We start from the raw sequence: 15,456 nt of genomic DNA, 5'->3' as shown, positions 1-15,456 counted from the left end.
TTCAGAGGCCCACCGGAATCAGAGCCAGCAGCCTCTGCTCCCCAGGAATCGCAGCAGGAAAAAGATGGGTTTTGTTGCCTTTCGCTGCCATCAGTATATGCTGAGTTCTCCTCGTGTGAGTCCTCCGGGGCTTCATCAGTCTAAAACCTGCAAAGAGAGAACTTGAACAAATATGCTTTTAATAAGCATTAAATGATACAAACACATCACAGATATCCAATACAAATGAATAGACCAATGAGTCCTTCAAAGTCCAAACAAAACATGGATTTCTTGCTTGGAACTTCTCAGTGGTCCAGTCCCAAAGTGCCTTCCTTTCCTCCAGATGCTGAACATTTCAGCAGCTTCTTTGGTAGATTTCTTACTTTTAATTCCCAGGGTCATTCCCAATTCGTAGCTCAACACTGTCGTTCCAGGTAGTAGCCCAATAATAATAATAAGTGTTAAAAGAAATACTGAAATATTCGGTTAATCTTGCGCAAAGGGAGAAGAGCCCATAAGGCCACATCTGTCCTCTGACATTCAGCTTCCTGGCAGAACAAGATGGGTCTTTATTTTGGAGGAGGTGGGGTGTCTGGTCTTTCTTTCCCAGGGGAGAACTCCGCCCCAGGGACCCTGCCCATGTCCTCTGCAAGGGTGATGTGATCAGAGGCTCTTCTGTGAGTTCCTTCCTCTCCCTGCGGCTGCTTGAGCTGAAAGAGGAGACAGAGACGACGTTGGGGAACACTCAGCAGAGGGACCGACCAAGCCCTGGGATGAGGAGGAGCCCTTGGGGAAGGGGGGATGCGAGGAACTGTTGCATTGCAAGCATCCATGTCTGACAGCCCAGGATCAGACTTTCCGCTGGCTTAAATGTTCTATATTCTTACAACACGTGGGCCTCCCTCAGCCGCGTCCCGTCCTTCAGGGGATGCTTTTAGCTGGCAACTGAGAGGAGGGAATTCCGGAGATGCAAAGAACCACCTTCTCTGTGCAGAAAGCCAGGCAAAACAGAATTCCTTTATTGCAACCGATTCCTGACTGCAGAATTGGGTAACATCTCCTCATACAATCATAGAGTTGGAAGGGGCCTACAAGGCCATCGAGTCCAACCCCCTGCTCCATGCAGGAATCCATGAACACGGGGTTCCCAGGTAGTCACCCTTCGAGAAACTGACCAGGCCTAGACCCCGTTTAGCTTCATCAAGGCTGCAGCATCTCATGATGAATGATTGAATTGTGAGAAAGAGGAACTCTTCACCACATCAAAAAATTCATTTGTAAAGTATTTTATTTAATTATGCAAGGAACAACCCCTGAATCAATTATTTGTTAAAACGATGTAAGCTCTTCAACAGCAGAAACTGAATTTTAAAAAGGTTTTTTTTAAAAAAAAATATGGAAGGCCCTGAAGCACCAGAAATTGATTCTAAAATATTCAAGGACCCCCTTCCTCCAATAAACCTATGTTTTAAGAAAACCAAAAACCACAAGGCTGTGGGGCACAGCTCTGCCCTTTTTGTCCGTTTTTGGTTGTGATCCAGAGGAAGCTTTGGGTCTGAGCTTCTTAGGAGTAGGAAGAACCCCCTGACTGCCTCTCCCACCACTGTCTCCAGTTTCCCCCTGTGTCGTGGTGTTCACCTGCATTGTGAGGATGGCCTCCTCCTTCTGACCCTGATTTGGGCTGCTATAGACAGGAGGGACTTCATATGGTCAACACTGTCGTTCCGGATAGTAGCACAATCATCAACATCATCATCAAAGATGCAAAACTGATTCCCCATTTGAAATTCTCCTGCGCACAAATATTAGTCCAGTTTATCTTGTGCAAAGAGAGAAGAGCCCGTAATGTCACATCCCGTCCTCTGACATTCAGCTTCCTGGCAGAACAAGCTGGGTCTGTATTTTGGAGGAGGAGGAGGAGTGGGGGGTCTGGTCTTTCTTCCCCGTGCGAGGACTCTGCCCCAGGGACCCTGCCCATCTCCTCTGCTGGGGTGTGGTGAGCAGAGGCTCTTCTGTGAGTTGCTTCCTCTTCCTGCGGCTGCTTGAGCTGAAACAGGAGACCGAGACGACTTTGGGGAACACTCAGCCGAGGGACCGACCAAGCCCTGGGATGAGGAGGAGCCCTTGGGGAAGGGGGGATGCGAGGAACTGTTGCTTTGCGAGCATCTTGAGACGCCAGAGACAGCTTCTGAAATGCTGCTTTCTTCTCAGCCCACACTAAAACTAAGACTCCAGCTCACACCTGCCTGACTCCACCCTCCACTTCCTCTCCCTCCCAGCATCCCTCCATGCCTCTACTACAACTCCCAGCATGCAATTCACCTCCCACAATGCCACAGGAACCCAGGCAGGAGTAAGCCAGGGGAAGCGCAAGGCCAGGCAGCCTCCTCCGCAGGGGAAGCGCTCCGCTCTGGAGCTGCGCAGGGTGGGACCCAGAAGACTCCCAGGATCAGAACTGGTCCAGTCCACAAGAGCGGCGGAGAGGCGTCACCTCCGCCAGCAAAGGGGACCCTCTCCGTAGCCCCCCACCAGCCCAGGGGCTTGGGCTGCTCACCCCCCACCCCACATGGTGCCTGGATGTGAGTATGAATGACTACAACTGCTGTGCTAAAATGTGCCTCCCTTTGTTTCGGGTTGCTTCCATTCCCTGGGTTGCTGAATGAGCTCCTTGTAACGCTGCATGCAGGTGGTGAATTGTAAAACTATGCAAGCTCTCCAACATCAGAAACTGAATTTTCAAAATGAGTTTTAAATATGCACCGCCCTGAAGCACCAGAACCTGATTCTCAAATTTGCAAGGGCTCCTTCCTCCAATAAATCTATATTTAAAAAACCAGAAAACCACACGGCTGTGGGTCACAGCTCTGTCCTCTTCGCCCATCTCTGGCTGTGATCCAGAGGAAACTTTGGGTCTGAGCACCTTAGGATTGGGAGGAACCCCGGACTCCCCCCTCCCCCGCTATCTCCATTTCCCGCCCTTTGTCATATTTGTATATTCGGTCCTTTTTAACCTCAGAATCTACACCAAATGGATCCGAAACACCCCAGGGGGCAACCAGTGCTGATCCAAACAGACAAACGTTTAATCCCAGCCGACAAGCATCACCGCAGACGTGAGTGTAAAGTAGAATCTATTTATCGTAAAAATTGCAAAACAATTGGCATGCTGGTTATATACTGTACAATCTCTCTCTGGTTACAAGAAAAGAGAATGAAATGCAAATACAAGATTGTTGCCAAAGCAGGTATCACAAACTTAGCTAATAAGCTTCTAGCATTGTGATGACTCCTCCTTATCCGCTTCTGTTTGTTACTTGTGGTTTAAAGCCAAACTAAAACAATTTGGACTATACTAAAACATAGCAGTTAACCCTCCCTGTTCTTCCTCTTGCACACTATTTGAATCTAAAAGCTATACTGAAACATTACTAAATTCCTCTGGGCATGTGAAGAGGAAAAGCAGAAGTCAGAGAACTTCTAAGAGTTGGAAATAATTTCAAGTTCCAGCTGCAGAAAATAAGTCCAAGTCCCAGAATCTAAACTTTCAGAGATGTATTCTAAATGCCAAAGTCTATTGGCAGAAAGAAATTCATAATTACTCAACCGCATCACTCCAAATGTCCGAGATGAAGTTGAAAAGCAAATAACCAAATTCCAAAAAATATAATAAATTTACAAAATTCTGCCTTCCAGCTCTGCTACCTGTGCTTTGATACCCTTGTTCTGGCCCAAAGGTGGGGGCCCACGAGTGAGGAGACCACCATCTCCCAATCACAATTGGCCCGGACACGAGAGTAGACCACCCATTCACCAATCAGAAGTTAGGTGTCTCCCCCTCCCCAATGTCTCACGTGTTATACTCCTGGGGTCCTAGGAAACATGGCTGCCATTGGGGCGTCCTATCTTGATTGGCGTACTTCCTCCCAAGTGGAAGTACTTCCTCCCAACTTCCTCCCATACTTGGTCATATCCGCCCAAACACCTCCTCCCAAGTGTCACGTTTGCTTAGTTTTATGACTTTCCACGCCCATCTTCGAGTGTGGACATTCCCTTATCAGCAGGTGCACAGAATCTCAAAACAGGGTTTTCCCCTTCCTAGTGGACATCTGAGCATGCTCAGCTCTCTCATTCAGCTCACTGTGGCCTTGAACGTGCTCTACGAAGCCGTTTGTAAAAGTCTACTGTGGGTTTCCCCCCTTTCTTCAAAGACAGTCCTGCAAGTCTTAGCTAGCGTCTTAATTAATGGTATAACATTAATTAGCATGGAATTAACTTCAAGTCTTCAGGTCCATGGCTCAAGGGTCTGGAATATACCTCTGGGGGTATTTCAGATATGTGTCTGGGGTGTTTCAGGGGGTCTTGTAAATCTCCCCAAAACCCTCACTCAAGCTACCCCATTCCAGATCACATCATCGATATTTCACTTGAAGTTGCCTTCTTCTTGCAGCATAATTTCACCCTTTTAGCACCAGATTAACAGTGGTGTTTACCTGCATTGTGAAGATGGCCTCCTTCTTTTGACCCTGTTTTGGGCTGCTGTAGACAGGAGGGGCTTCAGATACTCTGGATGTTTGGGGCAGAGCAAAGGGACAGAAGATCTCCCTTTCTGCCTTCTCCCAAAGGCCTCCCTGTTCCCAGCTGGGATCTCCTCTCCTGCAGGAAAGAAAGGGGGAAGGTCCATTCCTTGGTGCGCCCGAAGAAGCAGAGGCATCAGCAGATATGAGCTGGGACTGAGGGACCTTTGAGAGATGGTTCAGTAACGTCCCAGTCCCTGACCCCCATTTGGGCCAAGCCATGGAGAAGGCAGGGGCCAGGAAGGGTCTTGGAGGAAACGGTCAGTTTCGATCCCAGATTCCTTCCTGGGTTTGTGATGAAATGAGTCTTGGTCACTTGATGGCCTTGGCCAGAAAGACCTCTTGGTTTTCTCAGCAACTGTAGAATGTTAACCATTAGATCAGAAGAACGTAAGAAGGGGCCTGATTCTGGATCGGACCCAGGGTCCATCAAGTCCAGCAGTCTGTTCACACGGTGGCCAAAGAGCTGTCGATCAGGGACCCACAACCAGGACTTGGTGCAACAGCACCCTCCCGCCCATGTTCCCCAGCAACCAGTTTCAAAAGGCTTCCTGCCTCTGATCCTGGAGATTGGACTTAGCCTTCAAAACTGGTAGCCCTCGATAGCCTTCCCCTCCAGGAAATGCTCCAACACCCTCTTTGGGCCATCCCAGTTGGTGGCCATCACCACATCTTGTGCTGGTGAATTCCAGAGTTTGACTCTGTGCTGTGAGCCGAAGTCCTTCCTTTGATCTGTCCTGAATCTCCCAAACATCCCTCCCATCAGTTCCTTGAGAGGACCCCATTTGGGTTCTATTACTGTGGGAGAGGGAGAAAAATGTCTCCCTCTGCACATTCTCCACCCCGTATCCTTGTAGACCGCCTTGCTCAGCTTGGTTGTGAATTACTTTTCTTTAACCAGACCTCCATTATAAAATGAATGTTGCACTGCTGTCTGGCTTTCACAATGAGTTTATTCGAGCGAAGGGTCAGAAGGAACGTCTCTCCCTCTCTCTCTTTCTGCCTTCCCACAAAGGCCTCCCTGTTCCCAGCTGGGACCTCCCCCCTCCCCCCACTAGCCACACTCATCAGCAGGGCTTTGTTCTTGCTCCTTCCGCAATGAGGCTTTTACACACCAGAATGCTCAGGGTTACCCAGAGTTGCTCCATGATGTGCAGACCAGGCCACTAGGTCCTAAAAGGCCACCTGTAAAGATTTAAAAAATGCACTTGTGGGACACACTTTTTTTCAGTTCTCTTGAAAACTGGCTCCTCTACTAATTGAAATAACCATCTCTTGGGTTTCTTCTTTCAGCTGATGGGAGGCTGCATGAAAGAATTCACACAGGCATGAAGCGCTATGAATGCTTAGAGTGCGGGAAGACTTTCAGTCAGAGCTCAGTTCTGTATCGCCATCACAGGATCCACACAGGCGAGAAGCCTTATAAATGCTTAGAGTGCGGGATGAGTTTTAGTCGGAGGTCAGGTCTTAACTCCCATCAAAGGATCCACACAGGCGAGAAGCCCTATGAATGCTTAGAGTGTGGGAAGAGTTTCAGGTACAGATCAACCCTTAACACCCATCACAGGATCCACACAGGAGAGAAGCCTTATAAATGCTTAGAGTGCGGGAAGACTTTCAGTCAGAGTTCAGCCCTTAACACCCATCACAGGATCCACACAGGCGAAAAGCCTTATGAATGCTTAGAGTGTGGGAAGAGTTTCAGTAAGAGTTCAGCCCTTAACACCCATCACAGGATCCACACAGGCGAGAAGCCTTATGAATGCTTAGAGTGCGGGAAAAGTTTCAGTCAGAGTTCATGCCTTGACACCCATCACAGGATCCACACAGACGAGAAGCCTTACAAATGCTTAGAGTGCGGGAAGAGTTTCAGGTACAGCTCAGCCCTTAACATGCATCACAGCATTCACACAGGCAAGAAACCTTATAAATGCTTAGAGTGCGGGAAGAGTTTCAGGTACAGCTCAGTCCTTAACAAGCATAACAGGATTCACACAGGCAAGAAGCCTTATAAATGCTTAGAGTGCGGGAAGAGTTTCAGTCACAGCTCAACCCTTAACGCCCATCACAAGATCCACACAGGCGAAAAGCCGTATAAATGCTTAGAGTGTGGGAAGAGTTTCAGGTACAGCTCAGTCCTTAACAAGCATAACAGGATTCACACAGGCAAGAAGCCTTATAAATGCTTAGAGTGCGGGAAGAGTTTCAGTGACAGCTCATGCCTTAATGCCCATCACAGGATCCACACAGGCAAAAAGCCCTATAAATGCTTAGAGTGTGGGAAGAGTTTCAGGTACAACTCAGCCCTTAACACCCATCACAGGATCCACACAAGAGAGAAGCCTTATAAATGCTCAGAGTGCGGGAAGAGTTTCCGTGACAGCTCATGCCTTAATGCCCATCACAGGATCCACACAGGCGAGAAGCCTTATAAATGCTTAGAGTGTGGGAAGAGTTTTAGGCAGAGTTCAGGCCTGGACACCCATCACAAGATCCACACAGGCGAAAAGCCTTATAAATGCTTAGAGTGTGGGAAGAGTTTCAGGAACAGCTCAGCCCTTAACACCCATCACAGGATCCACACAGGCGAGAAGCCTTATAAATGCTCAGAGTGCGGGAAGAGTTTCCGTGACAGCTCATGCCTTAATGCCCATCACAGGATCCACACAGGCAAGAAGCCCTATAAATGCTTAGAGTGTGGGAAGAGTTTTAGTCAGAGTTCCACCCTTAACACCCATCATAGGATCCACACAGGCGAGAAGCCCTATAAATGCTTAGAGTGTGGGAAGAGTTTCAGTGACAGCTCATGCCTTAATGCCCATCACAGGATCCACACAGGCGAGAAGCCCTATAAATGCTTAGATTGCGGGAAGAGTTTCAGTGATAGCTCATACCTTAACACCCATCACAGGATCCACACAGGCGAGAAGCCCTATAAATGCTTTGAGTGTGGGAAGAGTTTCAATTGGAGCTCAGCCCTTAACAACCATCACAGGATCCACACAGGCGAGAAGCCCATAAATGTTTAAAATGTGTAAAGAGCTTCAATGTCCATACAACCTTTAGAAGACATCAAAAGTATTCACACTGCTGAGAAGCCTTATAAATGCTTAGAGTGCAAGAAGAGCTTCATTCACTGTAGAAACTTTAAACAGCATCAAAGAATCCACTAAAGGGAGAAATCCTTTAAATGCATTTCTTAGCATACTGGAAGAACTTCCAACATTATAAGTACCTGAAATCACATCAAAGAACAGACACAGGGAGGATTTTTTTCAGTCCCAGCAGTTTCCGGAAAGAAGGAAGATCTTCGAATGGAGGACAGCCGTTCCCTTTAAAAGAAGCAAGCCCAGGAGGAAAGACCTTGAATTAAAAACAAATATCCATGCCACGTTCAGCCGAACAGATCTGTCGAGGGCTTCTCAGCTTCACTGAGCCACCAGTGTGTTGGGAAATGAGAGCTGTTAAGGGCCGGGCAGAGGAGTTATTTTGGCCTTCTGTTTGTCGTATGGTGTCCTGCGCTGTGGTCCTTTCCAGATTCCCAAAGACCTTGGAGGGCGGTCAGGGGCAGAGCGTTGGTCCTACACCGCAGAGGTGTCTTTTCTCCTGGACAGGCGCGTGCAGTCTGTGGAAGCGAAGCTGCTCTTTTTTGTTACAAGCGGTGGAATCAGTAGCACCCAAAGGCCTTGTTTCTTGGCACCATCTTGCAAGTTCCTGGGAACGTTGTACGAAATATGCCTTGAACTATAGCAAACTCACCCTGCTGATCACTGCAAGAAAGATGTGAATGTGCTGAGCCGGAAGCCTTCTCTGATGCTTCTGCCTGATTAGGAAAATGATCAATCGGTTTCCAGGTTTGAGCAGAAGTGGACTCAGTTTCGTCCACATTGAACGATAAAGAGCTGACTAAAGCACCCTCTCCGGGACAGGGATGGCTTGGCCACAGAGGTGCAGGCGCTACGAACCTCAAGGCTTGAGGACTGCAATGTGCTCCATCTGGGGCTGCCCTTAAGGCTGCTCTGGACAGCAGCTCGGCTGTTGTCCAGAGCTGCTCCTTTTTGGCATGTAACTCCTTTGCTGAAGGGACTGTACTGGCTCCGTATCGCCAACAGGGCCTGGTTTAAGAGGGGAGCGTACAAAGCCCTAAACAGTTTGGGATCGGGATACATGAGAAAGCGCCTTCTCTCCTCTCACCCTGTCCCAGGGACTGAGGTCATTGGAGGGCCGGCTCCTGGTGGTTCCACGTGGACCTTTGTCCCGATTGGAGTCCAGCAGGAGAAGAGCCTTCAGTGTGGTGGCCCCTTCCCTTTGGAACTCCCTGCCCCTTGTGGTTAGGCAGGTGGCAACCCTAGGCTGCTTCTGCCTCTTCTGAAAAGGACTCTTTTCCAGGAAGCCTCCCTCAACTGACCAGCCACTGTTTATATTGGTCCTTTGTTTTAAATTCAACACAATTCAATTTACTGTATTGTATCTTCTTTCTTTTTACTGTTTTATTCCTATGTTCACCACTCTGGAATTTATTTTAGACCAATATGGTAAATAAGCAGATAAATATGCAAATATGTACAAAGATTATGTAAGATGGTGTTTTTTGAAATTGAAGAAATAGTGGGAATGAAAATAGAACAAACACCAAAAATTGCATTACTATCACTATTTGAAGATTTAAAATGTGGAAAAGAAATTAAAGAATTGATATCGAGTTTGCTGACTGCAGCACGATTGATGGTAGCTAGGAACTGGAAGATTCAGGGGGAATATTCTATTGAAGAATGGTATAGAGAAGTTTGGGATATAGCTATTAATGAGAAATTGACTTGTAATATTAAGTGGAGGAAAGGTATAACTAAAATAAATGAGTTTGAAGGAATTTGGAAACAGTTCCTAATATTTGTGTTTTCTAAGGGAAGTGGGAAACCGCCAGCGGAAGAAAGTATGAGATTTTGGAAGCAGGAATAGATCCTGAGGTGGGGGGTGCACTTATATGTTAAGAATGATTATATTGTTATGATAGGATAGGTTATAGTTAATATTTACTCAATATATATGTATTCAACATTTATTCAAAATGTATGTAGTATGTTGTGTTGTTGTTTCTTTTTTGCAAGATGTTTTAATTTGTGGTAAATAAAAAATTTAAAATTAAAAAAAAAAGGAACTCCCTGCCCCTTGTGGTTAGGCAGGTGGCGACCCTAGGCTGCTTCTGCCTCCTCTGAAAAGGACTCTTTGCCAGGAAGCCTCCCTCAACTGACCAGCCACTGTTTATATTGGTCCTTTCTTTTAAATTCAACACAATCCAATTTACTGTATTGTATCTTCTTTCTTTTTACTGTTTTATTCCTATGTTCACCACTCTGGAACTTATTTTAGACCAGTATGGTAAATAAATAGATAAAGATTCATATTGTGACTATTCCTATTATAATGCATATAACTTCTGTTGTCTTAAATCTCTTATTGTATTTTAAATCCCTCTATTGCTGCTAGGCTTTTTCTTTTTCTTTTCTGGTTATAGTTTTCAGCTTTTATACTGCAATTTTAAGCTTGTTCATTTTATATCGGACTGAAGCCTGGAATGGATTCAGAGGCCCACCGGAATCAGAGCCACCAGCCTCTGCTCCCCAGGAATCTCAACAGGAAAAAGATGGGTTTTGTTGCCTTTCGCTGCCATCAGTATATGCTGAGTTCTCCTCATGTGAGTCTTCCGGGGCTTCATCTGTCTAAAACCTGCAAAGATAGAACTTGAACAAATACGCTTTTAATAAGCATTAAATGATACAAACACATCACAGATATCCAATACAAATGAATAGACCAATGAGTCCTTCGAAGTCCAAACAAAACATGGATTTCTTGCTTGCAACTTCTCAGTGGTCCAGTCCCAAAGTGCCTTCCTTTCCTCTCCTCCAGATGCTGAACATTTCAGCAGCTTCTTTGGTAGATTTCTTGCCTTTAATTCCCAGCGCCATCCCCAATTCGTAGCTCAACACTGTCATTCCAGGTAGTAGCCCAATAAGAATAAGTATTATAAGAAATACTGAAATATTCGGTTAATCTTGTGCAAAGGGAGACGAGCCCATAAGGCCACATCTGTCCTCTGACATTCAGCTTCCTGGCAGAACAAGATGGGTCTTTATTTTGGTGGAGGAGGTGGGGTGTCTGGTCTTTCTTCCCTGGGTGAAAACTCCGCCCCAGGGACCATGCCCACCTCCTCTGCAGGGGTGTTGTGATCAGAGGCTCTTCTGTGAGTTGCTTCCTCTCCCTGCGGCTGCTTGAGCTGAAAGAGGAGACGGGGACGACGTGGGGGAAACTCAGCCGAGGGAGCGACCAAAACCAGGGATGAGGAAGGGCCCTTGGGGAAGGGGGATGCGAGGAACTGTTGCATTGCAAGCATCCATGTCTGACAGGCCAGGATCAGACTTTCCACTGGCTTAAATGTTCTATATTCTTACAACACGTGGGCCTCCCTCAGCCGTGTCCCGTCCTTAAGGGTATGCTTTTAGTTGGCAACTGAGAGGAGGGAATTCCAGAGATGCAAAGAACCACCTTCTCTGTGCAGAAAGCCAGGCAAAACAGAATTCCTTTTGTGGAACCGATTCCTGACTGCAGAATTGGGTAACATCTCATAGAAACATGGAGTTGGAAGTGGCCTACAAGGCCATCGAGTCCAACCCCCTGCTCCATGCAGGAATCAATGACCACGGGATTCCCAGGTAGTCACCCTTGGAGAAACTGACCAGGCCTACACCCCGCTTAGTTTCATCAAGGCTGCAGAATCTCATGATGAATTATTGAATTGTAAGAAAGAGGAACTCTTCACCACGTCAAAAAAATCATTTGAAAAGTATTTTATTTAATTATGCAAGGAACAACCCCTGAATCAATTATTTGTTAAAACTATGTAAGCTCTTCAACAGCAGAAACTGAATTTTAAAAAGGTTTTTTAAAAAATATATATGGAAGGACCTGAAACACCAGAAATTGATTCTAAAATATTCAAGGACCCCCTTCCTCCAATAAACCTATGTTTTAAGAAAACCAAAAACCACAAGGCTGTGGGGCACAGCTCTGCCGTTTTTGTCCGTTTTTGGTTGTGATCCAGAGGAAGCTTTGGGTCTGAGCTTCTTAGGAGTAGGAAGAACCCCCTGACTGCCTCTCCCACCACTGTCTCCAGTTTCCCCCTGTGTCGTGGTGTTCACCTGCATTGTGAGGATGGCCTCCTCCTTCTGACCCTGATTTGGGCTGCTATAGACAGGAGGGACTTCATATGGTCAACACTGTCGTTCCAGATAGTAGCACAATCATCAACATCATCAGAGATGCAAAACTGATTCCCCATTTGAAATTCTGCTGTGCACAAATATTAGTTCAGTTTATCTTGTGCAAAGAGAGAAGAGCCCGTAATGTGACATCCGTCCCCTGACATTCAGCTTCCTGGCAGAACAAGCTGGGTCTTTATTTTGGAGGAGGAGGTGGAGGGGTGGGTGGGTTCTGATCTTTCCTGCCTGTGCGAGGACTCTGCCCCAAGGACTCTGCAGGGGTGTTGTGAGCAGAGGCTCTTCTGTGAGTTCCTTCCTCTCCCTGTGGCTGCTTGAGCTGAAACAGGAGACCGAGATGACGTTGGGGAACACTCAGCAGAGGGAGCGACCAAGCCCTGGGATGGGAGGAGCCCTTGGGGAAGGGGGGATGCGAGGAACTGTTGCATTGCAAGCATCTGGAGACGCCAGAGACATCTTCTGAAACGCTACTTTATTCTCAGCCCACACTAAAACTGAGACTCCAGCAAACACTGGCTCCCATCTTCCAGACTCTACCCTCCACCTCCCCTCCATGCCTCTACTACAACTCCCAGCATGCAATTCACCTCCCACAATGCCACAGGAACCCAGGCAGGAGTAAGCCAGGGGAAGCGCAAGGCCAGGCAGCCTCCTCCGCAGGGGAAGCGCTCCGCTCTGGAGTCGCCCAGGGTAGGACCCAGAAGACTCCCAGCATCAGAACTGGTCCAGTTCACAAGAGCGGCGGAGAGGCTTCACCTCCGCCAGCAAAGGGGACCCTCTCCGTAGCCCCCCACCAGCCCAGGGGCTTGGGCTGCTCACCCCCCACCCCACATGGTGCCTGGAGGTGAGTATGAATGACTTCGACTGCTCTGCTAAAATGTGCCTCCCTTTGTTTCGGGTTGCTTCCATTCCCTGGGTTGCAGGATGAGTCCCTTGTAACGCTGCATGCAGGTGGTGATTTCTAAGACTATGCAAGCTCTCCAACATCAGAAACTGAATTTTCAAAATGAGTTTTAAATATATGCAGGGCCCTGAAGCACCAGAAATGGATTCTCAAATTTGCAAGGGCCCCTTCCTCCAATAAATCCATATTGAAAAAACAGAAAACCTCAAGGCTGTGGGTCACAGCTCTGTCCTCTTCGCCCATCTCTGGCTATGATCCAGAGGAAGCTTTAGGTCTGAGCACCTTAGGATTGGGAGGAACCCCCCCGGGCTCCCCCCTCCCCCGCTATCTCCAGTTTCCCTCCTTTGTCATATTTGTATATTCGGTCCTTTTTGACCTCAGAACCTACACCAAATTGGTCCGAAACACCCCAGGGGGTAACCAGTGCTGATCCAAACAGACAAACATTTAATCCCAGCCAAAAAGCATCACTGCAGACGTGATTGTAAACTAGAATCTATTTATTGTGAAAATTGCAAAACAATTGGCATGCTGGTTATATACTAGACAATCTCTCTCTGGTTACAAGAAAAGAGAGTGAAATGCAAATACAAGATTGTTGCCAAAGCAGGTATTACAAACTTAGCTAATAAGCTTCTAGCACTGTGACGACTCCTCCTAATCCGCTTCTGTTTGTTACTTGTGGTTTAAAGCTAAACTAAAACACTTTGGACTATACTAAAACACAGCAGTTAACCCTCCCTGTTCTTCCTCTTGCACACTATTTGAATCTAAAAGCTATACTGAAGGATTACTAAATTCCTCTGTGCATGTGAAGAGGAAAAGCAGAAGTCAGAGAACTTCTAAGACTTGGAAATAATTTCTAGTTCCAGCTGCAGAAAATAAGTCCAAGTCCCCAAATCTAAACTTTCAGGAAAATATTCTAAATCCCGAAGTCTATTGGCATAAAGAAATTCATAATTACTCAACTGCATCACTCCAAATGTCCGGGGTGAAGTTGAAAAAGAAATAAACAAATTCCAAAAAATAAAATAATTTTAAAAATTCTGCCTTCCAGCTCTGTTACCTGTGCTTTGATACCCTTGTTCTGGCCCAAAGGTGGGGGTCCACGAGTGAGGAGACCACCATCTCCCAATCACAATTGGCACGGACACGTGAGTAGACCACCCATTCACCAATCAGAAGTTAGGTGTCTCCCCCTCCCCAATGTCTGACGTGTTATACTCATGGGGTCCTAGGAAACATGGCTGCCATTGGGGCTTCCTTTCTTGATTGGCATAGAGGACATCTTTGAGCACGTGTTCTTCTTCGGACATGTTTGGTCATATCCGCCCAAACACCTCCTCCCAAGTGTCACGTTTACTTAGTATTATGACTTTCCATGCCCAACTTCGAGTGAGGACATTCTCTTAAGATCTCAAAACAGGATTTCACCCCTCCTAGTGGACATCTGAGCATGCTCAGCTCTCTCATTCAGCTCACTGTGGCCTTGAACGTGCTCTACGAAGCCGTTTGTAAAATGTACTGTGGGTTCCCCCCCCCTTTCTTCAAAGACAGTCCTGCAAGTCTTAGATAGAGTCTTAATTAATGGTATAACATTAATTAGCATGGAGTTAACTTCAAGGTCTTCAGGTCCATGGCTCTAGGGTCTGGAGTATACCAATGGGGGTATTTCAGATATGAAACTGGGGTCTTTCAGGGGGAATTGTAAATCTACCCAAAACCCTCACTCAAGCTACTCCATTCCAGATCAGACCATCCATATTTCACTTGAAGTTGCCTTCCTCTTGCAGCATAATTTAACCCTTTTAGCACCAGATTAACAATGGTGTTTACCTGCATTGTGAGGATGGCCTCCTTCTTCTGACCCTGTTTTGGGCTGCTATAGACAGGAGGGGATTCAGATGCTCTGGATGTTTGGGACAGAGTGAAGGGTCAGAAGGAACGTCTCTTTCTGCCTTCTCCCAAGGCCTCCCTGTTCCCGGCTCGGATCTCCTCTCCTGGCAGGAAAGAAAGGGGTAAGGTCCATTCCTTGGGGTGGCCGAAGAAGCAGAGACATCAGCAGATATGATCCTGGGACTGAGGACCCTTTGGGCAATCCTTCAGTTTCCTCCCAGTTGCTGACCCCCATTTGGGCTGAGCCATGGAGAAGGCAGGGGCCTCAATGCCAGGAAGGGTCTTGGAGGAAACGGTCAGTTTAGATCCCAGATTCCTTCCTGGGTTTGTGATGAAATGAGTCTTGGTCACTCGATGGCCTTCCCCTCCAGGAAATGCTCCAACACCCTTTTCCGGCCATCCCAGTCGGTGGCCATCACCACATCTTGTGCTGTTGAATTCCAGAGTTTGACTCTGTGCTGTGAGCCAAAGTCCTTTCTTTGATCTGTCCTGAATTTCATTCCCATCCCACCCACCAGCTCCTTGAGAGGACCCCATTTGGGTTCTATTACTGTGGGAGAGGGAGAAAAATGTCTCCCTCTGCACATTCTCCACCCCGTATCCCTGTAGACCGCTTTGCTCAGCTTGGTTGTGAATTACTTTTCTTTAACCAGACCTCCATTATAAAATGAATGTTGCACTGCTGCCTGGCTTTCACGATGAGTTTATTCGAGCGAAGGGTCAGAAGGGACGTCTCTCTTCCTGCCTTCCCCCAAAGGCCTCCCTGTTCCCAGCTGGGACCTCCCCCCTCCCCCCACTAGCCACACTCATCACCAGGGCTTTG

The 15,456-nt window shown here is 47.1% G+C and overlaps 1 protein-coding gene across 1 annotated transcript in view; it reads left to right on the top strand.

Annotated features, from left to right (window-relative positions):
• LOC134412301 (zinc finger protein 208-like) overlaps positions 1 to 7,585 on the top strand; it is a 32,935-nt gene extending 25,350 nt beyond the window's left edge. Inside the window, exon 5 of the mRNA XM_063146200.1 lies at positions 5,967 to 7,585. Coding sequence (XP_063002270.1) covers positions 5,967 to 7,585 — 1,619 coding nt within the window. The remainder of the gene's footprint in view (positions 1 to 5,966) is intronic.
• The last annotated feature ends 7,871 nt before the right edge of the window (positions 7,586 to 15,456 follow it).

This window comes from Elgaria multicarinata, chromosome 21 (assembly GCF_023053635.1).
Source record: "Elgaria multicarinata webbii isolate HBS135686 ecotype San Diego chromosome 21, rElgMul1.1.pri, whole genome shotgun sequence".
NCBI lineage: Eukaryota > Metazoa > Chordata > Lepidosauria > Squamata > Anguidae > Elgaria > Elgaria multicarinata.
The sequence above is the reverse complement of the archived record's forward strand: the minus strand, read 5'-3'. Positions and strand labels throughout refer to the sequence as shown.